We start from the raw sequence: 26,066 nt of genomic DNA, 5'->3' as shown, positions 1-26,066 counted from the left end.
AAAATTGAAAAGTCAAAGAATAACTATGCTTTTTAAGGTTTAAAATTTTAAATTAATCGAAAATTTGCATCGATGTTGAAATTACAATAGGGTACGTTTGAAATTACAATGGGGTGTGTTTGGATTATCTTTTAAAGTGTTTAAATTTGAAAAAAAAATTATTTCCAAAAAATTTGAGGTGTTTGGTAACTTTTCAAAATGCATTTTTAAAAAATGATATTGAAAAGTAATAGAAAACACTCCAAACCAAATTATAAGAAAATAGGTTTTTAAACCAAATTATGTTTATAAATACTTATAAAATTACCTAACCGAATATGTAAATGTTTAAATTTTAAATTCATTTTAAACAAAGTGTTTAAATAGATGTATTCTTGAAAAACATTTTTTCTCATATATAATCAAAATTTATTTTGTTTGGGTTACTTAAACGACAATGACTTACACATCATCAACGGTGAAGACTTAATTAAAAAAAAAAATTAATACATCGATAATAATGTCATAGAAACTTTGAGAAGTCAAGGATAAATTTCAAAATAGCACAAGTTATTAAGAGAATGATCAAAATTATTATTTAAGAAAAACAAAATTAAGTAAAATAACTTAAATAACTATTTGGTTATCTTGTGTTGTTAAGAGAAATATCAAAATTAATATTGAAAATAATTCATTTTAAAGAAAATACACACTCAAATTTTGAGGAAATAGATTCGGTAGCGATTGACTGCGAATTAATGGGACCCGTGACTGATTGTTAAAGGAGAAGATGGAAGGACAAGAGAGAGACTCAAAAGAAGACACAGAGAGAAAGACGTGGGAAAATGAAAATTGAAAAAAAGTAGCTTTCAATGAATAAAACAATTTCATTCCAAATATTAGTTTAGTAAATAACGAAAAAATTGGGTCAACGTCATTTCCTTCCTATTTCATTACAAAAAATTGGCAAACAATATTTTAAAAAAGAACAAAAAGATATGAGATTTGGAAAAGAATGAAGAATAATTGAGGCACTAATGACAAAGATAATATGGCATCCCATCATATATGACCCTACGTTCTATATTGATTATGATAATTAAAGTTGGAGAATTAGATGCAAAACAATCTTCCATTATTAATTAATCCCTCTTTTTCAATGGTTTATGTTCAAAATATTAAAACCAATCACCTCATTATTGCTTCAATGCTTCATCCTCATTATTATTCCCTCACTCAAACCCTTACAATTACAACATTAATGAACTACATAATATTGTTTGAAGTATAACACCATGTATAGTGTTTTCATAACATTTTTTTTAGTCAAATTGCACCTTACTCCACGACCAAGGACTAATTAAGGTTATATTAATAACCATTCTTTATACGTAAATGATTTTCAATTTTGATTAATTACATGAACGTAAAAAAACCCAAAAATATTTACAGCTCGTATGACAAAAAACAAAAGTCCATGAAGATGGTAAAATATTTTCATAATTTTCAGATTTGTCATTAAATATTGCTGACGATTCGTTACTTCTCTTTCTTCTTCTTCTTTGCAATTTATTCATCTGCTCTTCTAGATTTCTTCATCTTCTTTTCTAGATTTTCTTTCTTCTATTTTTAAACAATTTATTTTTCTATTTAAATCTCCTATTTCATCTTCACCATTTTCAGCAATATTCTTTGAAACTACTTCATCTTCCTCATATTTAAGAATATCAAGATTGTTTAAATATCATTTTGATATGATCTAAACGATGGTTTACCATTGTCAACACGATCGTTTAAATTTGAAACATTTTTCTCATTGCTTAAAACAAACTACATGATCTTATTAGCATGATCTAAACGATCACTTACCATAGTTAACAAGATCATTTAGCATGGTTAACACAATCGTTTAACATGGTCAAATAGATCGTTTGATTTGAAGTTTTTAACAATGATTTACATTGGACTATACGATTGCTTACCATAATCAATACAATGATTTTTCATGATCAACACGATTGTTTACCATGGTCAACACAATCGTTTAGCATGACCTACATGATCGTCGTTTAGTTTTGAAGCCTTTTTTCCCATCGTAATTAAAAAGAACTACACGATTGTCACGCCCCCTCTTAGACCACCTGCTCGAAATCTGAAAGGTAGTGTGATGTCAACTGAAGTCATCCTCCTCTGAAACAATTTCAGTTGACCTTTATCGTGGAAACATAAAACATTTGCAAGCAAAAGTCTTTAAACTTCAAAGCAATTTAAAACTATAGTCCAACCCACTTGGAAATGACTTTTATAAACACCAAGTGAAATGTATATGACATGGAAATATAAACATTTATAAAACATGACGATATTTTAATAAACCATTTCCTTTAATTTTATGACTGAAAACTAATTTAGCTTGACAGCAATAAGTTTAGCACACTGAGATTCACAATCTGTACCTGGAAAAAGGGAAAACATTTTGAAAGTGTAAGTCAAAAGACTTATGAACAACAGTTTTATAAAACAAGTTTTCATAAACAGTTTAACATAAAACTAAAGCTCAAATAAGATTTATCAATAAACATTTGTTTCATAACATGATATTTGAAACATTGAACTTTTGCATAGCTTTTGGAAGACATGATTCATAGCCACAGAAAGTAGTCAACATCAAAGTCTTAAGACGAAACAGTCAATAGGAAACAAATTTCACTATAATCCTTCTCCATTAAGGCATAAAGATATATCCTTCCAGATGACCCATAAACTATAGGCTCGTCAACCCTACCATTAGTATGGAGTTAACCATATGTATATAATAGATCTCATGGAATATTCGAGTTAGGATAAAACTTATTGAAAATCTTGAAAAATTTCATTTACTTTCATAGTTCATCAATAAATCATTCAAATATAACATAACTTTAGAAATCAGTTCAATAGTCATTTATCATAAAACATGTCTTTGAACGATAACATGAAAATCATGCTTTATAAATAACTTCAAATTAATGTGTCACTATACTTTGAACTGATTCTTAGTTAGGGAATTCCTTTAAAGCCTCCATGATATGAAAATATCATATTTATTCCTTAATTCATCCTTTGGTCATGAAAATATCCAAACATTTCCTTAAAATTCCCAAAAATAACAAAACAACCCAAAATGGCCTTTTGCCGCTCAATGCCATGGTGGTTGGGCTTGGCGCGCATGCATCCTTTGCCGCTTGGCTATGTGTTGAAAAGAATTGGATTGATATTCCTAATTCTTATTACGCTCGGACTCAAGATTGGTTATATATGCTATAAGTCATCAGTCATTATCATTGTATGCAAATTACTCACTATGTATCTCTTTATCGCATGAGAGCTAAGTCCTTGTTGAGTATAAGTTTTCCTATTGCTTGCCTAAGTATAAGTGAAACAATAGGTTTATCTGGGTGATCCAGAGTCAAACACAGAGAATTGATATCAAATGTTAGTTATAGGATTTACTCATCATTCAGGCGATATAAATAATTATCTATAAAGCATGATGAATGTATGTTTAACTATATCTACTTATCTACACTAGAGGAGCTGTAAAAGGTGAATTAAATGGATGCAAAATGAAGATGCAAACTAACTTGTACTAAGAATGGGTAAAGGAATGCCTATATATTACTAGGCGATTATCCCATCAAAGTCTTGATGCGATATGACTCTTATAACTAGCCTATGATTAAGGCGAGCTTCTGTCGGAGTCTTTAAACGTCGCACTTGTCCTTTTGTCGAGGTACAGATGACTCAACCTAGTTAGGTGAGATATATCTAGAAGGTTTTACTTATAAGGCTTATAGAACTTCTCTTTTAAGGGTGCTAACCTCTCGGCACCTAAAACTCACACTTGTTCTCCTTTTTCGATACAAATGATATAAATGGTGGAAGTTATCTCGCCAAGGTGGAGTTTGTTTCCAAACTCCTCCTAGTGCATGTTAGCCATATCTTTGCTACTTTTCCTCTTGGGTAGTTAGCGATAAACACTGGCCAAGTGATGACTATAACTCAGCTAACACAATTAGAATTATAAGTCGAACTTCTTATCAAGAACTTATCACAAGATTAAACTACAAATAACACATTGACAGATGAATAGTAAAAAAACGGTAGATTAAAAAGGTATAAACATGCAAGATATTAAAGAATGTAGGCCTTCGGCCATTGTATAATATAAACAACATATATTATAAAGAATACAAATATGGAAAGAAAAGATACTGAAAATTGGTTACAAGTTAGGAGAAATGGGAACTGGACTTCCTTTCCTTCAAACTCCAAGCTCTCACTTACATATTGACCGAAGAAGAAGAATAATGTTTTTATAGACGATGAAAAGGCTACTCCTTTCTTTCTTCCTCTAGGATTTGACCGAAAACAAACGTTTGGCTCCTCATACAATCGACCCTTTTTGGTCCACTCAGATCTCCTTCTCTTGAGGTAGAAGGAGACTTTATATAGGCAACTTTCGACGAAAAACTTATATTCTTTAAATCATGTCAACATCGAATGCAAGCTTTGTGAAGTCACATCATCTCCAACTATAATTCTTGTCCTCTAGTGAACTGTTCTCGCGTGATGATTTAGATCATCACCTAGCATTTGTCGTTGCCAATTGAGTTCTTCTCGCGTAGCTCTTGCACGAGATCCTTTGCGATTCACTAGTTTCTTCTTTTGTTTCTATTCCTGCGTTAAGACACTAAAATACGATAAAACAAACATGGATACTTATATAAAGTGTATTTCTAAATACTTATGGTTTTTCAACATAATCATGGTATTTTGATACACTTCTACATTTTGGCCTCATTATTCTATAAAAGAGACTACAATAACTTGTATTTCTACAAGTTATCATTGTGCCATGGTCATGTCGTGTGCCTAAAAAAAGCCTAATAACCTCTATGAAAACTAAAACCTTGCTCATCTCGCCTAGACATTCTTGACACTCGGCCACTGCCCAGAAATATATTTTCATCTAGAAACATGACTTGACTTTGAAAAATCATAACTTTAAATCTATACTTTTTTTGGAAAAACTTCCTTCTACAAAGTTACTCTAAAATGTCTTAACTTTCTTACCTCAAAAGTTTATAGCCAAATTTCTTCTTATGTGGTCTGTAGCTTTAGAAACGTCCCCCTTAATCAGTTTCTCTTTGAAAATGACCTTCTCGCCTTCTCTTGATTTAAATGCAAATCTTCTCGCATCCAATTTGAACAGTAGCCCAGGTCTATAGACTAGACACAAATTATAATCTTTTGAGAGTGATTTGAAGTAAATTTCATGAGTGGATTGTGAGAAACTTGAGTTTGAAGTTGCCTATTTATAGTGAACTTCTACATGAAATTGGAATGACACCTCCAACCTGGTTAATCCACCTCCACTTTGGCTGAAAAATGCATGCAATTTTCTTACGACATTCAAAATTACTTTTAACCGATTGTCCTTAATTTTCCACGTAGCTGCCAAAACGCGTAACTAGTCTCTTTGGCCTTCCTCGCGTGTTGTCCTTATATGTGTAGCCTTGCAAATGCCTTGTTTCTCGCCTACTAACCTCTATAACTACAAGCCTTCTAACAAACAAGCACTTCCTTGCATAGTCCTTAGCTACCCATATGCACTTACTAACCTTTTAATGCATTCTCGTCTAGCATATAATTTAACCTTTTCTTTGCGTACACCCATGCTAACCTCTATGTTCATCATCTCGCCTAACAAGTCCATTGTTGCCAAGTCATCTTAAACACCTAAGGCTTTTCCTTAGAGGTTATTTTCATGGTTTAGCCACCTAGCACATGCTCCAAATGCCTAGCTTGGATGTTCTTAACCAACACTTGGCCGCCTAAGGAATGTCATTTAGAGATTATTTAGTGTCACTTTTGCCACCCACCTAACTTCTAAACACCTAACTCTTCTTATTTTGGACACTTGGTAAAAATTTCCCAACCTTTCTTTCCTTGATTTAAACCTTTAATACTTTTCCAAAAAAATTTCCTTATTTAAAAAAAAATCAATGGTCTTAGAAATTTTTGGGTTTCACAGCGATCGTGTATCATGATCTAAACAATAGTAGATCATTCGTTTAGATAGTAGTACATGATCGTTTAGAAGAAGATTACTCGTGCGTGCATGTGGTCGATTAATTGAGTCTTGACTTGGACATTTTTGGTATTTTTCATTGTTGGCTTGTGGACTTTTTTCGTTTTCAGAATTGTTCTATATAGAATAAATATTTTACCAGTTTGTTATACTTTTTAAAAAACCCCTTTAAATACTTATTTAATATTTTTTAAATGCTGAGTAAGGATAATAGATTTTTCTTTCTTCTTTATGAATACATGAACGAGATAAAGTGTCACATATGAGCCTGTTAGATATAGGTTTTAATGAAGAGAAAAATAAATAATAACACTCAATTTTTATCGGATAGGTTTATTATTTTCAAAAAATAGGAAAAACAAAAAGAAAAAATTAGGTTTAGTATTAATCCAAGTCTATCGAACCAAATATAGCAAATCAATGGTTATTTATGTTTTATGTAAAAAAAAAAAAGTAATATACTCTAAAAAATGTTTGGAAATGATTTTGAAAATTTTAAATCACTTTTTATCATGTACAAAATTACTTTGAAACATGATTATAATAATCCATATTCAATTTTGATTGTATGTGAGAAAAAATATAGGCTACTTATTGGCCATCAAAAGTTGTTGATGACAATGTCAACATACAAACTACCACCTACAAATAGAACACCAAAGATTGATAATCCAATTCGCCAAACTACCACCTATGTTAAGAGAACAGTGTCTAGGAAAGATAATTTTACTAATATAAATGATAAACAAATACAACGTGCAATACTTATTTGTAACTACAACTAGATTACAACAATTCCTACAAAGCTTTAATCACTCAACCACTCATCTAGCCTTCCTAGATATGAAACTCCCTCTCATGGCAATTTAGGCTTCCCCAAGCTTGAAACTCTCACTCAAAGACTTAATCTCCCTTTAAAAGTCATGAAACTCCCTCTCACTATGATTGATATCTTTTCATACTCAAATGAAAACCACTCCACTTGAATAGTTTAGGCTTCCCTTAAATTTTGGAACAATATGTTTACATTGGAAAGGCGATACAACTTGGAAAATTTCCAACCTTACAACAAAATTGATCTACATTTCTTTTTGGATCCATACGAACTTGTGTAAACTTCTTGCAATACTTTGGCTCTTCAACTTTTTTTTAAAAAAATCGCCAATACAAAAACACCAGTGAACAACTTTTAAGTATGCACAAGAAACATACAGAAGAGTAACCCTAAGCAATTGTGCACATGGAAGAGAACACTATAAGAACGAAAGTCACAATAAAGACTTGTCGAGAAATAGGTGGTCAGAAAATTGAATACTTTCAGATGTCATATCAACGCCATTAGAAGTTCAGACACACTCTTGACGTCAGTCAACAATCATTACGAGATAGCTGATATGAAAATCCTAGGAATTTAAAAATTAGGAACCCAATTGGTGAACCCGGTCCTAATATCAAATTCTAAAACTCCCAAATCAATTTGACAACAACCAAAGAGAAGGAATTATATTTGGATTACCCTTTGATCGATGACTAAGAGATACAAAGAACTAGTTCCTGACTCCAAGTTCGAACAATCCACAAGTAGGATGATCAAAATTACCTGAATGTTCTTAGCATGTTATCCTAAATCAAGAATTACAAAAAGATGGCAATGAGAAGCTGTCATCTACTAGAGAGAGATTTTCTGTTGATAGAAAGAACCCTAAAACTTCAATTATAAATAAATTAATTAAAACAAGCGAATAGCAAGACTTAAATATCCTTATAATAAAAACACAATGACTTGTAGAAATATATGTTATTGTCGCCTTTTAAGTAAAATAATGAAGTTAGAACGTAGGAGAAAGTACCAAAACGTAACTTTTATTATAAATTTATAAAGATAAGAGAACACAACTTACATAAGTCTCTAAGCCAGATTAACTATGTTTTTTTTAGCGTTTTTATCGCAAGATGATGTAGGAAAAAAATATAGTGAATCTATAACGCCCCAAGTTTTTTAGATAATTTCATATCACTTTTACCCTTTATTTCTTTTTATCTCAATTTATTGGGTATAAAATTAATTAAGTTTGGGGAAGGAAAAGAAAAGAAAAAAAGAGAGAAGAAAATAGGGTTTATAATGATATAATACAAAATAATATAATATAAGATAATATCATATAAATTATCTTATATTATTATTATTATTATTATTATTATTATTATTATTATTATTATTATACTAAATATTATTTTCTTTTAAATAACCCTAATTTTTTTCATCTTCTCCATCTCTCTCACTCTACAACAACCCCCCCATTTCAATTTCTTCTCTTCCGTCCAGCCACCACTTCGTAGCCCAATCATCTTTTCCGTCTTCAACCGCGGCATCGTTCGCAAATCTCAAGCGTCTGATTCCTTCTCCTCTATATGTTGTCATGTTCTGTCGCTGCACGCTGCCGCGGGTCGCGTCGTCTTTAGCCTTTGTCCACGAAGTTGCCAGTCGCACCACCTCCTTACATTGTCTGCATCGTTTTCATAATAGACCCAAGCCGACCTAAGCCCACCCGAGCCGATCTAGCCGTCATTCTTCTTTCAGTCGTTATTTCCCCGTGCGTCTTTTTTGAAGCATCACTTAAAATCTTACTCATTTCGGATTCCCTAGCATTGCTCGTAGTTTCAGCATTGTGGGTTTTGAGGTAAGAAGAAAGTTGTAAATTATGACTACCTTCATGAATATTTATTTTAGTGTTGATGTTGAATCTAAATGGTTGGTTCTTGAAAGTGTTAGTAGAGGAGTAAAGCTTGAGTTTTCGGAGTTCACGTTAAGCTTGAAGTTTGTGGAAGTTTGTGGAAGTCATATTTGGGTGAATGATATGTGCTTGCAAACGTGATTGATTTCTTGCTCATGTTCAGGTTGGTTCATTTAGACTTTAGTTCGATCAAGGGATTTAACTAAGTTCGGGGTAAGGGATATCTACTACTGGACTTGAATTAAAACTGAAACATAATGACTGATACGAATGATGTAATTAATGAATGTTCTGAATTGACTGCTAAGTGAATTTTTTTTATTCATCGATGGGTCGTGCTGTTGACTAGATATTATGGTGAGGAATTGACTGCCTTTCGTAATTGAGAATTATTGTTGGGTTGGGATGTTGTTGGAGTTGAGTTATATGGATGTTCTATGTAATCTAGGCATATTGATGAGTTGATTTACTGTTGACTGACCTATACTGCCTGACTGATTATGCCTAGAGTCAAAACTGTTAATTGAGCTACTTTGGGATGTGACTGTTATAGACTGTTGAGTTTGAATCTAGGGAATAACTGTTAGCTTTATTTATAGGGTAGCGTACTCTGCAGGCACGGTGTTCTATGGGATCACCCCACGTTGTGTATCTTTCGGGAGCACTAGACTGATATGTGTATCCCTCGGGATCATGAGATTATTATGTTTTAGGGTATCTCTTATTAGAAAGCTAAAAGTTGTTTTTCTTAGCGGGACCAGTAGTAGGTCTCTTACTGAGTATATCTTGTACTCACCCTTTATGTTTAACTTTTTCAGGTAAAGGTAATGTATGAGGTAGACCGGCGAGGGACAAGAAGGATGTGTGAAGGCCATAGGGGGATGTCTAGTTTTATTACTTCCACTCACTGATTTTTGTTGTTTTCGTCTTGAGAATTTCAAGTTTAAGTTTTGGTTAGATTAATTATTTAATTGTTTTGTTTGAGACTTTATAAGGTATGTTTTGAAAATTTGAAATTTATTTGAAATAGGGCCTGAAGATGATTTTATTACATTTTGTAGTTTTAAGGAATCCTTGAATGGTGTTTTTTATTGAGTATTATGTTGAGTGTCGTGTCTTAGTAGTATGTAATGACCTCAACTTAGATTGAAAAGTTGGATCGTTACAGTTGGTATCAAAGCCTAAGTTTTAGGTTCTGTAGATTGACTTATGATGTAAGTCTATGTGTCGTGTTCCTATGGTCAAACCGATCCTTTGCCACTCGCCAGGTACGCTTCCATGAATTATATTTATAACTCTATATGCATGACCTTGCCTAAGTTAAACTACAAAGTGGATTATTGGTTGAGACTAAAGGAGTCACTGATGGTTATTAGAAAAATGCTGCCAAGAAGAGGTGCTCATAAGAGAGGCCATGGAGGTCGAGGAAGGAGAGCAGGACGTATTCAACCCGAAGTGCAGCCTGTAGCTCAAGCTACCAATCTTGCTGCACTCGTCACTCATGCGAACCTCGCTATTATGAAGGTTCAGGGACTTGATTATGCAGACGCGGGTACTGCAGCAGCCTGCCCCTCCAGCTCCTGTTCAGGCTCCAGTCGAACCCTATAGCATGTGGGACCAGCTGTCGCCTGAGGATAAACATTTGTAGGATTTCAGAAAATACAATCCTAAATCGTTCGATGGATCTTTGAAGGACCCCATCAAGGCTCAGATGTGGTTGTCTTCTGTGGAGACCATATTTCGGTATATAAAGTATCCTGACAATTAGAAGATGTAGTGCGCCGTATTTATGTTAACCGACAGAGGCACCGTCTGGTGTGAGATGACAGAGAGGATGTAAGGGGGTGACGTGAATGGGGGTGACGTGAATCAGATCATCTGGGAGCAGTTCAAGGAGAGTTTCTATGTGAAATTCTTCTCTGCCAACGTGAAGTATGCTAAACAGCAAGAGTTTCTGAATCTGGAGCAAGGTGATATGATTGTGGAGCAGTACGATGCAGAGTTTGATATGCTGCCTCATTTTGCCCTTGATGTGATAAGAGAAGAGGCTTCCAAGACTAAAAAGTTTGTTAGAGGCCTTAGATTAGATATCTAAGGTCTCGTTCGAGCCTTCCGACCAGCCACCCACGTTGATGCACTGCACCTGGCAGTGGATATCAGTTTACAGGAGAGGGTTAATTCGTCCAAGTTAGTAAGGAAAGAGTCGACTTCAGGACAGAAGAGGAAGTCTAAGCAGCAGCCTATTACAGTGCCGCAGAGGAATTTAAGATTAAGTGGCAATCTTCGTCGTTTTCAGTAGAAACCTTTTCAGGAAGGAGAAGTTGCCAGAGAGAAGCCCGCATGTGCCACCGGTGGAAAGCACTATCTAAGTCGTTGTTTATTTGGGAGCAAGACTTGCTTCAAGTGTAGGCAAGGGGGGCATACAGCTGATAGATGCCTTATGAGGCTTATTGGGGTTACACAGAACTAGGGATGGGTGCACTACAACAGGGTAAGGTCTTTGCTACGAATAAGTTCGAGGCTGAAAAAGCAAGCACTGCTATGACAGGTACGCTTCCAGTGTTGGGGCATTATGCCTTAGTTCTGTTTAATTCTGGTTCATCACATTGCTTTATCTCTTATGTATTTGTATTATATGCATGTGTAGCAGTAGAACCCCTAAATCATGTCTTATCAGTGTCCACCTCATCTGGGAAGAGTATGTTGTCGAAAGAAAAGATAAAAGCATGCCAAATTGAGATATCGAGTCACGCGATAGATGTAATGTAATTAGTCCTGGATATGCATGATTTTGATGTGATTCTAGGTATGGATTGGCTAGCTGCTAATCATGTTAGTATAGATTGTTCCCGTATAGAGGTGGTGTTCAATCCTTCTACAGGGACCAGTTTTAAGTTTAAAGGGGTAGGAATAATAGTATTACCCAAAATGATCTCAGCCATGAAACCTAGTAAACTACTTAACCAGGGTACTTGGAGTATCTTGGCTAGTGTGGTGAATACTAGAGAGGCTAATGTTTCCTTGTCATCGAAACCTGTGGTGAGGGACTATCCAAATGTTTTTCCTGAATAACTTCCAGGATTACCCCCTCACAGGGAGATTGATTTTGCTATCAAGCTGGAACCTGGTACTGTTCCCATATCTAAAGCTCCTTACAAAATGGCCCCAACAGAGTTAAAAGAGCTGAAGGTGCAGTTGCAGGAGTTGCTTGACAAAGGTTTCATTCTACTGAGTATGTCACCTTAGGGTGCACCAATTTTATTCGTTAAGAAGAAAGATGGGTCGATGCGCCTATGTATCAACTACAGAGAGTTGAATAAGGTAACTATTAAGAATAAGTACCCTTTGCCCAGGATTGATGATCTGTTTGACCAATTGCAAGGAGCTACAATGTTCTCTAAGATTGACCTTCGATCATGATATCATCAATTGAGGATTAAGGATTGGTGATATACCAAAAACAGCTTTCTGCTCGAGATATGGGCATTATGAGTTCATTGTGATGTCCTTTGGATTAACAAATGCTCCAGTAGTGTTTATGGATTTGATGAACAGAGTGTTTAAGGATTTCTTAGACACTTTCGTTATTGTATTCATTGATGATATCTTGGTGTATTCCAAGGCAGAGGCAGAGCATGAGGAATATTTACACATGGTTCTAGAGACCCTACGAGCCAATAAACTATATGCAAAGTTTTCAAAATGTGAGTTTTGGTTGAAGCAGGTATCTTTTCTAGGCCATATAGTTTCTAAAGATGATGTTTCTGTGGATCCAGCTAAGATAGAAGTTGTTACCAGTTGGCCTCGACCTTCTACAGTCAGTGAAGTTCATAGCTTTTTGGGTTTAGCAGGCTATTACTAACGGTTTGTGGAGGACTTCTCCCGTATAGCTACTCCTCTTACTCAGTTGACCAGGAAAGGAGCTCCATTGTTTGGAGCAAGGCCTGTGAGAACAGTTTCCAGAACCTTGAACAAAAGCTCGTTATTGCACCAGTTCTTACTATACCTGATGGTTCAGGGAGTTTGGTGATTTACAGTGATGCTTCTAAGAAAGGTTTAGGTTGCGTTCTGATGCAACAAGGTAAGGTAGTCACCTATGCTTCTCGTCAGTTGAAGAGTAATGAGCAGAATTACCCTACCCATGATTTAGAGTTAGCAGCAGTAGTTTTTGCACTAAAGATTTGGAGACATTACTTGTATGTTGAAAAGATACAGATCTTTATGGACCATAAAAGCTTGAAATACTTCTTCACTCAAAAGGAGTTGAATATGAGACAGTGAAGATGGCTTGTATTAGTAAAAGATTATGATTGTGAGATATTGTATCATCCAAGTAAGGTGAATGTGGTAGCTGATGCTCTTAGTAGGAAGACATCACATTCAACAGCACTCATCACCAGACAAGCCCCTTTGTATCGAGACCTGGAGAGAGCTGGGATTGCAGTGTCAGTAGGTGCAGTCACCTCGCAGTTGGCTCAATTGTCAGTACAGCCCACATTGAAATAGAATATTATTGTTGCTCAGCGTAAGGATCCTTATTTGGTTGAAAAGCGTCGTCTAGCAGGAACAAGGAAAGCTGATTGGTTTTCCATATCCTTTAATGATGGGCTTTTGTTTGAGAGGCGTCTTTGTGTATTAGCAAATAGTGTAGTCAAGACAAAATTATTAACCGAGGCTCATAGTTCCCCATTTTCTATGCACCCAGGTAGTACAAAGATGTATCATGATCTGAAACGAGTTTATTGGTGGCGTAATATGAAGAGAGAGGTGGTAGAATTTGTCAGTAAGTGCTTGGTGTGTTAGCATGTTAAAGCACCAAGATAGAAACCAACAGGTTTATTACAACCTCTGAGCGTGCGAGAATAGAAGTGGGAGAATGTGTCTATAGATTTCATTACAGGATTGCCTAGAACTCTGAAGGGGTTTACAGTTATTTGGGTTGTTGTTGACAGACTTACGAAATTAGCACACTTCATCCCAGGGAAATCCACTTATACTGCTAGTAAGTATGCACAGTTATACTTGACTGAGATTGTGAGACTACATGGGGTGCCAATATCAATTATTTCTAACAAAGATGCCTGTTTCACTTCCAAGTTCTGGAAGAGACTTTAGGCTACCATGGGCACGAGGGTAGATTTCAATATAGCTTTTCACCCTCAAACTGATGGTCAAACAACACAGAGACTACCATTGGCACGAGGGTAGATTTCAGTATAGCTTTGATGGAGTTTTTTTTTATAACAACAGTTTTCAGGCTACCATTGGCATGACACTATTTGAGGCTTTATATGGCAAATGTTGCAGATCCCCTGTTTGTTGGGATGAGGTTGGTGAGCAGAGACTAATGGGTCTTGAGTTAGTTTAGTCTACTAATGAAGTAGTACATAACATTAGAGCATATATGCAAGCAACACAGAGTAGGCAGGAAAGTTATGCTGATGTGAGACGGAAAGATCTTGAGTTTAAGGTGGGAGATAAAGTGTTCTTGAAAGTGGCACCTATGATAGGTGTTTTACGATTTGAAGAAAGGAAAGTTGAGTCCTCGTTTTGTTGGAACGTTTGAGATTCTAGAACGAATTGGCCCTGTGGCGTATCGTTTAGCATTGCTACCATCCCTTTCTGCTGTTCATGACATGTTTCATGTTTCGATGTTAAGAAAGTACGTGACAGATCCATCTCATGTAGTGGATTACGAGCCATTAGAGATTGATGAAAATTTGAGCTATGCAGAGCAACCAATTAAGGTTTTGGTTAAAGAAGTAAAGATGCTGAGAAACAGAGAGATTCCATTAGTCAAAGTTTTATGGCAGAATCACAGAGGTGAGGAGGCTACGTGGGAGGGAGAAGACGACATGAGAGCTCGTTATCTGGAGCTGTTTGAGGAATAGAACTTTTGAGGACGAAAGTTTCTTGAGGAGGGAAGAATGTAACGCCCCAAATTTTTGAGGTAAATTCATACCACTTTTACCCTTAATTTCTTTTTATCTCAATTTGTTGGGTGAAAATTAATTAAGTTTGGAGAAGAAAAAGAAAAAAATGATTTATAATGATATAATACAAAATAATATAATATAAGATAATATAATATAAACTATGTAATATTATTATTATTATTATTATTATTACTATTACTATATTAAATATTATTTTCTTTTAAATAACACTAAATGTTTTCATTTTCTCCATCTCTCTTGCGCGCAACAGCCCCTCCCCCCGTTTCAATTTCTTCTCTTTCGTCAAGCCACCACTTCGCAGCCCAATCGTCTTCTCTGTCTTCAACTGCAGATCGTCCCTGCCTTTACCGTGGATCGTCTCCATCTTCAACCGCGGTGTCGTCCAAAAATCTCAAGCGTCTGATTCCTTCTCCTCCGTACGCCGTCGGGTCCTACCGCCGCACGCCACCGCGGGTCGCGTCGTTTTCGACCGCTGTCTGCGAAGTCGCCAGCCGTGCCACCTACTTACATCATCTACACCGTTTCTGTAATAGACCTGAGTCGATCTAGCCGTTATTCTTCTTGCAGCCGTTATTTCTATCGTGCGTCTTTTTCGATCATCACTTCAAATCTGACTCGTTTTAGCATTGTGGGTTTTGAGGTAAGAAGAAAGTTGTAAGTTATGGCTACCTTCATGAATATTTATTTTAGTGTTGATGTTGAATCTAAATGGTTGGTTTTGAAAGTGTCATTAGAGGAGTAAAGCTTGAGTTTTTGGAGTTCACGTTGAGCTTGAAGTGTGGTTTACGTCTCCGCTGTTTGCGTAAGTTTGTGGAAGTCATATTTGGGTGAATGATATTTGCTTGCAAACGCGATTGATTTCTTGCTCATGTTCAGGTTGGTTCCTTTGGACTTTAGTTCGATCAAGGGATTTAACTAAGTTCGAGGTAAGGGATCTCTACTACTGCAGTTGAATTAGAACTGAAACGTAATGACTGATACGAATATTGTAATTAATGAATGTTCTGAATTGACTGCTAAGTGAAATTTGTTTTAATCATCGATGGGTCGTACTGTTGACTAGATATTATGGTGAGGAATTGACTGCCTTTCGTAACTGAGAATTATTGTTGGGTTGGGATGTTGTTGGAGTAGTATTTGCATGTTTTATGCAATCTAGGCATATTGATGAGTTGATTTACTGTTGACTAACCTAGACTGCCTGATTGATTATGCCAAGAGTCAGAACTGTTAATTGGTCTCTGTAGGTACGGTGTTCTACGGGATCACCCCACGTTGTGTATTCTTCAAGAACACTAGACTGATATGTGTATCCTTTGGGATAACTAGATTGATATGTGAACCCGAAGAGACCACTAGACTGATATGTGGGTTCGATAGGACCATTGGATTGATATGTGTATCCCTCGGGATCATGAGAAGTTGCAGGGTACCTCTTATTAGGAAGCTAACCGTTGTTTTTCTTAGCGGGACCAGTAACGGGTCTCTTACTGAGTATATCTTATACTCACCCTTTTATGTTTAACTTTTTCAGGTAAAGGTAATGTACGAGGCAGACCGGTGAGGGGCAAGAAGGATGCGTGAAGGCCATAGGGGGATGTTCAGTTTTATTGCTTCTGCTCATTGATTTTTGTTGTTTTTGTTTTGAGAATTTCAAGTTTAAGTTTTGGTTAGAGTAATTGTTTAATTTTTTTGTTTGAGACTTTATAAGCTATGTTTTGAAAATTTGAAATTTATTTGAAATAGGGTCCGAAGACGATTTTATTACATTTTGCAGTTCCAAGGAATCCATGAATGGTGTTTTTTACTAAGTATTATGTTGAGTGTCGTATCTTAGTAGTAAGGACTACTGCATTACTTAATCACATGGCCTACAACGTGAAAACCCTTCTTCACATTTCTTTGATACAAGTTAGTTCTGTTGGGTTTTATGTCATAAAACTCGTAGATAGTAAATATAATCAATTAATCGTTATTAATAAAGTGTTTTATTATTATAATTTCAATAAGTGTTATTGATTATATTAATAGTTTTGTCTTAATAACCTAAATTCAATAAACTAACATCCTAATTTGTTTGATGAGTCTTGAATAGTATGTAGAGACATACGGGGATCAATGTTCAAGATCAGCTTAAATGGTCTATAGTATAGGGTTAAGGTTGGGTACCTTATCCTGTTAACACTATGGATACGACTTACGTTGTATTTGATACAAACACATTAATCCAATGCGTTCATGTATGCGACATGTGAGTGAGGATATCCTATGCAATGAGTTTGCATAAGACCGGACCACAGAATAGTAATCACTAGATGTAACTCCGTTAACTAGTTGAGTTTCTATTTCATTAGGAATACCTAAGTAACTTAGTCTTAATCCTAAGTGTATTATGAACTTCTGATTGTGAGAGATTGTCTTTTGATTTGTACGGGTGAGAGCGGCCAGATTGTCGACTCAATATGCTTATCATTTTGGGGACAAGATCGAGTGAGGAGCTGGAAACATAATCACACAAGATGGAATTCACTCTTTCCCACCTTTAGGGTAAGTAGATAAGTGTTACCTTAAATAGTGTCTCCAGGACTTGAACAAAAGGCCCTACCCTTTCTATGACACGAGAGGGGTTTTCTGTTTAATGGTTGGACCATAAACAGGTTGTTCATTAGAGGAGCACTGGTATTTAAGGACTAGAAGTAACCTAGGGGTAAAACGGTAATTTGACCCAGCTGGTGTTACGAACACTTATGAAGGACTAACTTACTGGTATTGGTTTATATTCGTGGACACAGAAATATATCTACAGTGAGAAGAGTTCAGATGTGAGTATTTAGTGGAGTGTACACACAGTTAACGAATATTGATTAATGTGGTTAATGAGTTTAACTAATTAATCTCATATCGTTGCAGTTTCTGATCTCTAGGTCCATTAGGTCCTCTTCCTAGCTCATAATGTAATGAGATTTATTTATATTGGTTGTAATTTGAAATGTTCAAATTTACTTTGGGAATTAATATAATGTATATTGATACATTATAATATAAAGTTTATATTTTAATTAGACTTTATTATATAAATTTAATTTTGGATATGATTCAAAATTAAATTACGAGAGAATAAAATATTTGAATTAGTTCGAATATTAGTTTAATGTGAATTAGATTCATATTAAAACTATAGGTTAAAATTTAATGTGTATGTGATACATATTAAAACTATAGGTTATGAGAAAAATTTATATTTGAATATGATTCAAATTTTGGATTAAATTAAATATAAGATATTTAATTTTGAAATTAATTAATCGGAGAATTAATTAATAGTTTAGTTTAATTTGATTTAATTAAATTAATTAAATTAAAACTATAGGTTATGCGAGAGATATTCATTTAAATATGATTTAAATGAAATATAAATTAAATATGATTTAAATGAAATATAAATTAAATATGATTTAATTAATTAATTAATTAATTAATCAATTATTTTAATATATATTAATTTAATATTTATTTATTAAATTAATAAGAAACGTGGGTGGTTTTCCCACCTTCCCATTTATTCTCTCAACTTTCCACTTCTTCCGTCTGAAGAAGATGGAATTTTTGCGTAACAAAAATTGAAAGTGAGTTCTGCGAACAATGAAACTCTCCCATTTCCTCTGAAAAATTTTCTCTATAAAGAAAAATTCCTTCAATCCAATTTGGTTCCCACAAATAATCTCAATAAGAGAATAGGTAGGTTTCCAAGGGGTGGTGCCCCTAGTTGGTGTTTGGTAGATTCAGAGTCGTCAACGAGAGTAAGTTCTTCTTCTCTGTATTTTCTTCAAAGCATGTTTAACTATAGAAATTATTTTTGTAATTTTTGCCAATGTATTGGTATTTTTTAAGGTTCAAATTAAAATTAGGTCTCTGTAATTCTTCCGCTGTAAAGGGTTTTTATCCCTTCAAGTTCATCTTCCACCATCATGTCATTTCATGCCACGTTCTACAAAACCTCTAGTGTTGTAAATAATAGAATTAGTACACATATACATCGTACTGTATAAATATTTATACCGCTTGAATGAGAAGTAGACATAGTAGCTAAGCTTGGTAGAAATTCCTTGTGTTCGATCCTAGCTTGCCTAGAAAACCTCTTGCTTCGCTTACACTTGGACAAGCCAGGGGAAACCTTGTACTCAACGCAAATTAAGTAGTTGTGCGTTGAAAAAAGGTGTACCTTTTATTACACGGTCCTTACCTAGAGACGTAGCAAGATAATGGTTCATGTCTTGTCACGTAGCGTAGTCGCAGTTATAAAACCTCAATGACACACAACAAACTCAATATTAAGCGAATGAGAATGGGTATAACCTATTGATTCTACCAAGATAGGTTTGCGATAGAATTACTAAAATGACAAATCTACTACCCCATATATCCAAATTCAAACCCAAAACCAAACCAAGCAAAACCCTAATGTATAGTAAAAAGACTAAATTAGCCCTACTTAAATGTCATTAAAAAGGATAAAAGTGGAAAATATTAAAATTACATCACAAGTATTAAATAAAATTGAATTAATAATTTGATGCTTGGTCAATTCATATGATCCTCTTCTTTTGAAGGATTCGTCCTCAAATCCAAATCAATGCCTTGTAAAGTAGTCTTGAAGTCTCAATGTCGAAGGTTAATTGGTTTTTTCATTCTGTAGTGTCAACTGACTTCAATTATAAATCTTCTAATAAATTGTTATTGCATGAATCTTCTAATGAGCGCATTTCCTCTTAAATGTGAGAGTTCAATGCTAACTGTAGTTTCTTAGCTCTGAAATGTGTGATTGGTCTCGATGGCAACACGACGGCATTTTCTTCCTCTTTTGAAGGGTTCGTCCTCGAATCAAGCTCGTTATTAGTATCAAAATGGAGTTAAGTTATAAACGTTAAAAGTAGCACTCACACCATATTTATCTTTTAAGATCAATTTGGTAGGCATTGTCATTGATTTTTTTTATCACTTGAAAAGGTCCATCACCTTTTAGGTTTAACATCATTGATATGGAAATCATTTCGTTCAAAGGTGAAGCAAAATCTATGTCCCTCCATAAGTATCATGAGCTTTCAATGTTGGTTCACCTTCTCCGCTACCTTGGCATTTTGCTTCTCAATTCTTTCTTTAACCTTCGTATGGAGCTCTCGAATATAATGGTAGTGATCTTCACATCAGCTTGAAAATTCACCACCTCATTAGAAGGCAAAGGAACGAGTCAATAGGTGTTAAAGGATTAAAACCATATACAATCTCAAACGATGAACATTTAGTCACACTACGAAATACCTTATTGTATACAAACTCAATAAATGGTAGAAAATCCTTCCAAGTTTTGGTATTTTTATCTATTAGAGCCCTAAGCATAGTCATCGTCGTCCTATTGACTACCTGAGTTTGTCCATCAGTTTGAGGATGGCACGTAGTGGAGTAAACTAACTTAGTACTAAGTTCTCCCCAATGTACTTTCCAAAAGTGACTTGAGAATTTCACATCTCTATCATTAACAATGTCGTGCATGCAATTTAACTACCTCCTTAAAGAAAAAGTCGGCCGCATGTTTAGCATTATTAGTTTTATTACATGCAATAAAGTGAATCATTTTGCTAAACCTATTAACTACAAAAAAAAAAAAAAAAAAATACTATCCTTCCCTCCTTTAGATCGAGGTAATCCCAACACAAGATCCATTGAGATATCTAACCAAGGTCCACTACGGTTGGCCAAGGCAAATATAATTCATGTGGTTTAGACTTAGACTTAGTTAGGGACCGAAATATGTAGCAAAAAATTATGCTCAGTAAGGTCGTTTTATGCTAAGAATTTGCAATTAAAGAAGATGGAAAGGTATGGAGCTCTTACCGTTTCGCCTAAAAATTATTTATATTTTTTCCTACTCGATGTGATTTACCGTAGTATAATAAGAAGGGGTCGAACCCAAGATAGTACTTTGATGTATAGCTACTTTCTTGAAATCAAAACTATAGAAAATTTGTTAGTAGATAAGAGGAACTATAAATAATATAAAGCAAGAATTTAAAGAACACAAGTTCAACAAGAGTTAAAAGAAAATTTGAAGACCATTTCATTCAATTCTAACAAAAATTAGATTTAAAGTTTTCAAGAGATAAAAAGGCAAGGGCATTAGATGCAATCTTTATCGTGGGGCAAAAAAGTAAACAATTTGAGATTTAAATTGTTTTTTGATTAAATTGTTTGGAAATTTAACTTGCTTAAATTCTCAAGCAATTGTTCAAGATTCAAAACCTTAATTAACGAGGAATGAACAAATCATGCATTATGGAATTTGCTTCTTTAAACACATAATTGCTCACAAAATTGATAGGAGTTGAGTCTTTTTACAAGAACATGAATTGGGAAAGATTGATAATTACCAATTTAAATTTTAATTGTTAGAATTATTCAAGAAATTAAGTGCAAGATTTCAATTAATTTCTAAGAAATCTTGCAATTAATCTTTTAACTCCAAGTTTTCACAAACAATTATACTTTGCATACTGATAATTTGAATTTAATCAATTAAGGTTAATTTGGCCAAGAAAATAATAGGATGTAATTCAACCATGCATGAAAATTGAAGTTATTCTAATTAAGAATCTAAAATCAACTTTATATTTCAAGAATTGAAATTACGATTGAAACAAGATTTATGATAGGAATTCTAACAAAAATTCAACGTTAATTTCTCAAGAATCGTATATTGCATACAAAGAGGTATATTCAAGAGTCACATTCAATGAATTAATTTGGAAAAATATACAGAAAAATAAATTGGGATTCTTGAGAGAAATCAAAAAAGATTACACAACTCTTGAAAAGAAATTAACAAAAAAACCATCAAAAGATTGATAGAACCGATGCCCCTTACCTCAAAATTTAATTACTCCTCTATTGGATAAAAAAATTGCTTGGAGAAAAATGATAGAATGGGGAAAGTTTTTAAAAAATGAAAGGTATTTATAGAAAAGATTAGGAAATAACTATCGCCAAGGTTCGAAACCATGACTTCAAGAACGCACACTCAGAAATCAGACAGAACTTTTTGAGTTTTTACGGTTTCTTTATTATTTTGCCATCAATTTTATATAAAGATTCTTTTGCAGGATGGGAGATTCAAAGCCAGGACAGGCGAACGAATGGATGGCTGGTTGAAACGTGGTGAATGACGAGAGGTGGAAGAAATGCACGCGAATGGATCTGAAAAATTTCGAATAACTTTTGCATCATGTGAGGTTCGAACACGCGACATTGAGGTCGAGTGCACGAGTGGTTTGCTGATGCGTGTCAAGGTAAGTTCAATATTTTATAAACCTATATTTAAGCAACAATAGCCAACCAAAAGAGTTATGAAACCTTATGGTGTGTTTGGGGGAGGGAAAGAGTTATGGGGGAAAAGGATTATAATAATCCTAGGATTATGATAATCCTCGTGTTATGATAATATGTGTTTGGGGGAAGTGTTATTATTGGTAGTGTTGTTATAATATGTGTTTGGGGGAAGAAATATGAAAGGTAGTGTTATGATACTATGTGTTTGGGAAAGAGATTATTATAGTAGTGTTATAATAATGTGTTTGTGAAAAGGATTATTATTGTAGCATTATTATAATATGTGTTTGGGGGAAGGATTATTATTGTAGTTTTATTATAAATTGTGTTTGGAGGAAGAGTTATGAGTGTAATATTATTATAAAACTTGTTTGGGGCAAATATTACGTTAATTGGATTTATGATATTTTTTTAAATAAGGAATGTTAATATAAGAATAAAAATATATAATTTAATATATTTTTTTAAATGATCAATATTCAATTATGTAATTAGAATAACCCAAACATATTTTTTTATATACTTTTGAATTTTTTTTACGTACCTGTGAGTAACAAAATATTTATTTTCTAAAATAGTTATATTGATTTCCATTTAATAATTTTGTTTCTTCTCTTATGTTATGTCGTGCAAAATTAATTCGTAAATCTGTAAATTCATTAGTGCATTTAAACAAATTATTTCCATGTGTACGCAATTTAGAAATATTGTAAAAAAGAACTTAAACGAAAACAGTACATTAATACGATAATACAACAATATCAAACCATTACATTTGGAAAGTGAAATGAAAATACAAACCAAGCTTGAACAGAAAGAGAAGTTTGTTAGATAATAAGACAAAACAAGTAAGAAGAAGAACATATAGTCCAAGTAAAAAAGAAAAAAACACTAATACAAATACAACAAACAAACTAATCATCGGTTGTATTGAAGAATGATGCTGCAGTACGGGTACTTCATATTGTCGGGAACCTCCAGGAAAGCTTTCATGTCATCGACGTTACACATAAGTATACGCATTAAGCGACACCTATCCATCAATGTCAGCTCAGGGATGGCCTCCAATTGTCGGACAACCTCTTGACGTGTTTGGCTTGCGTCTTGATGTTGTAGGACAGGTCATTCAACAATGCAGTTAAGTTGTTCATTTCCATACTCAATCGCAGTGCGAAGTACGTCCCCACTGTCTGCGACCTGTCCTCCACTTTTTCGCTTAGACCCGCTTGAAACATACCTACCTTCCCTTACCCGAGCATTTTTTGTTCCCATCAATTCATTAGGTCACATGTTTAATCCTTGATGTATATAGGCTGGCCGTCCATATCCGGCACAACATCAGCAGAAAATGCCTCGTACCTAGTAGAATCGTTTGACCTAACGTCTGCAAAACTCTTGGTCCGGCCTCCCGTTGCATGATCTTTGCCAAACACATACGACAGTTCGTTATAGTGGGGAAATGACTTATTAAGGAGGCCCTTGGCTGCCGGATGACTCTGTATAAGTGCAATAATAAATTATTAGTCCATTTTTTTGAAATATACTACAGTAATCACACAAATGACTAGTAACACACCTTGACCCAATTTTCAAAGACTTCTTTCTCTACGACAATGCATTTTGTTCATCATTCCACCCAAAACCACTGCAAGTTGGGCCATGCATCTCCGCAATTGCATGAAACTTTCTCTTCAACAATTTTATTCAGCTAACGATCATTGAAGCATGGACGTTAGAACCTGGGATCTTGAAGGCCATCATTCTCGCCAGCTGATTTAGGTATTTGGGCCAAAACGTCTCATTGTCGGACCTCCACCCACAGCATTGACTAACTCCACGAGGTACTCGACGAGACCTGCCTCTTCCTCTTTAGTCCAATTGTGCTTAGGTAGTCTCGATGAACTTGCCATGTTAGAAATGAAGCGAAAACATATTAGTTTCATTAATTTCCTACGATTACATACATAGTACATTCAAGTCGTACTGAATAATAGTTTGCCATTAAAAAGTTTGGTGATCAATACATTGAAGACAAATATATTCCAAAACCTATGACAAAATTAGACCCAGTGCAAGCACTACTTAAGTATGAAAATGAACAGTGAATATTTAATTGTTCTACTGGTTACGCAACTCCCATTCACTAAATATTTATTCAGCAAGGTCGTCCCTCCACCGAGTCCACTCATTGGACGTCTCTATGTAATGTATGTCATCTGCAGCACTAGTCGCGTGAGTGAAATTAACCTCATCTATGTCGTCCATTATATTAAAGATTGTCATCTCTCTATTGATAAGGTTGTGGAGGAGACAACATGCGAGTATTGTGCGACATTGGACTTCTACAGGGTAGTATGACTTTTCCCGTAGTATCGCCCATTGACCCTTCAAGACAACCAATGCTCTTTTGATTACATTACGAGCAGAAGAATGCTTCATATTGAAGAACTTTTTTGAAGTTGAAGGTGCATTTTCAGCGCCATGCCATTCTTGCAAGTGGTAGCGTTGGCCTCTATATGGTGCGAGGAAACCCTATGCATTTGGGTACCCGGCATCAACTAGGTAGTAATAGCCTGTCATCACATTGCACGATTAAAATGTCGCAGCTAATGTACATTCCATCTAATGCACCTAGGCAATTCTGCAACGCATATATGATGATTATTGACAAGATCAAACGTCATTGGGGTGGAAGTACGAAGTTATAGACAAATGTGTACCTCAAACCACCTCCATCTTTGATCTGTGCAATCGTTAGCCACTGGTTGTGGTTTTTTTAAAAGCTCGTCATGAAGTCGAATAATGGCCAACAAAACCATGTGAAAATGACGGGAAATTGTCTCACCCAAATGCATGAACTCTCGTTGAATGACACGGTTTTTCACGTCGTGCGCAAGAATGTGGAGGAACATTGCTACCATCTCTTCAACATTGACGACTTCGGTCGACGTTAGTCCACCAATGGTCCTTAGTAGGTAGTAGAGAATGGCAAAACATCTTCGATCCATTCTTGTACTTTGGCGACACACTAGGTTTGAGGCATGAATCATGCGGAATTAGGCTAACTGTCTAATTCTATGCCTAGTGTCATGAGGGATGTGTGTTATCCTCTTCGTGTCGCTATTTAACAGGTTCGACATTAGTAGTAACTGACGTTGGGATGTTATAAACACATTTAGAAGTGACGCAAATTCGTGTTCGTCCATTACAAATACTAGATTTACAACCTGTTCAAAAAGAATCCTAAAAACGCGTTACATTCAAATGCTATTAGCCTAATGAAATACTTGAAATTAAATTTAAAAATGTTGGTAATATGTTGCATTTTACATTTGTTTATAAATTAACCAGTGCATGTTGTAAAATATGTTTATAATTAACTAGTGCATGTCATAAAATATGTTTAAAGTAACGAGGGGAGTTTGTAAAAATTGTTTATAAATATAAATTTGTTTGTAAATTAATTTGAGTACTTTGTAAAATGTTTATAAATGGAATTTGTGTTTAAAGTAAATGGAGTTTGTAAAATATGTTTTTAAATATTATTTGTTTGTAAATTAATTAGGGGAGTTTGTGCCATTGTGTTTATAAATATACAATCTAACAAATTAATTGTGGGAGTTTGTAAAATATGTTTATAAATATGAATGTTTTCTAAATTATGTAGGGGAGTTTGTAAAATAGCTTTATAAATGGAATTTGTTTGTAAGGTAATTGGAAGAGTTTGTAAAATATGTTTTCAAAATTTATTTAATTTCAAATTAATTGGAAAAGTTTGTATAATAATGTTTATAAATATACATTTTTTTTACATTAATTGTGGGAGTTTATACAATATGTTTGTAAATACAAACATTTTATAAATTAATTGAGAGAGTTTGT

General features: G+C 34.5%; 1 protein-coding gene across 1 annotated transcript; it reads right to left on the bottom strand.

Moving 5' to 3' along the window:
* Nucleotides 1–24,335: 24,335 nt before the first annotated feature.
* On the bottom strand, nt 24,336–25,192 carry LOC127148658 (uncharacterized). Its single transcript, XM_051082854.1, has 2 exons — nt 24,905–25,192; nt 24,336–24,716 (listed from the first exon to the last, which is right to left on the bottom strand). Exons 1-2 carry the CDS (start codon nt 25,190–25,192, stop codon nt 24,336–24,338), a joined length of 669 nt encoding a protein of 222 aa, XP_050938811.1.
* Nucleotides 25,193–26,066: the final 874 nt, after the last annotated feature.

The sequence above is a fragment of the Cucumis melo genome, chromosome 3 (assembly GCF_025177605.1).
Source record: "Cucumis melo cultivar AY chromosome 3, USDA_Cmelo_AY_1.0, whole genome shotgun sequence".
Taxonomy (NCBI): domain Eukaryota; kingdom Viridiplantae; phylum Streptophyta; class Magnoliopsida; order Cucurbitales; family Cucurbitaceae; genus Cucumis; species Cucumis melo.
The sequence above is the reverse complement of the archived record's forward strand: the minus strand, read 5'-3'. Positions and strand labels throughout refer to the sequence as shown.

Excerpts from the sequence above, each read along its gene's own strand:
- LOC127148658 (XM_051082854.1), bottom strand. The coding sequence starts at position 25,192 with ATGGATCGAAGATGTTTTGCCATTCTCTACTACCTACTAAGGACCATT. Across the intron at positions 24,717-24,904 it reads AAAGATGGAGGTGGTTTGAG|GGTTTCCTCGCACCATATAG; the intron begins GTACACATTTGT and ends CCAAATGCATAG.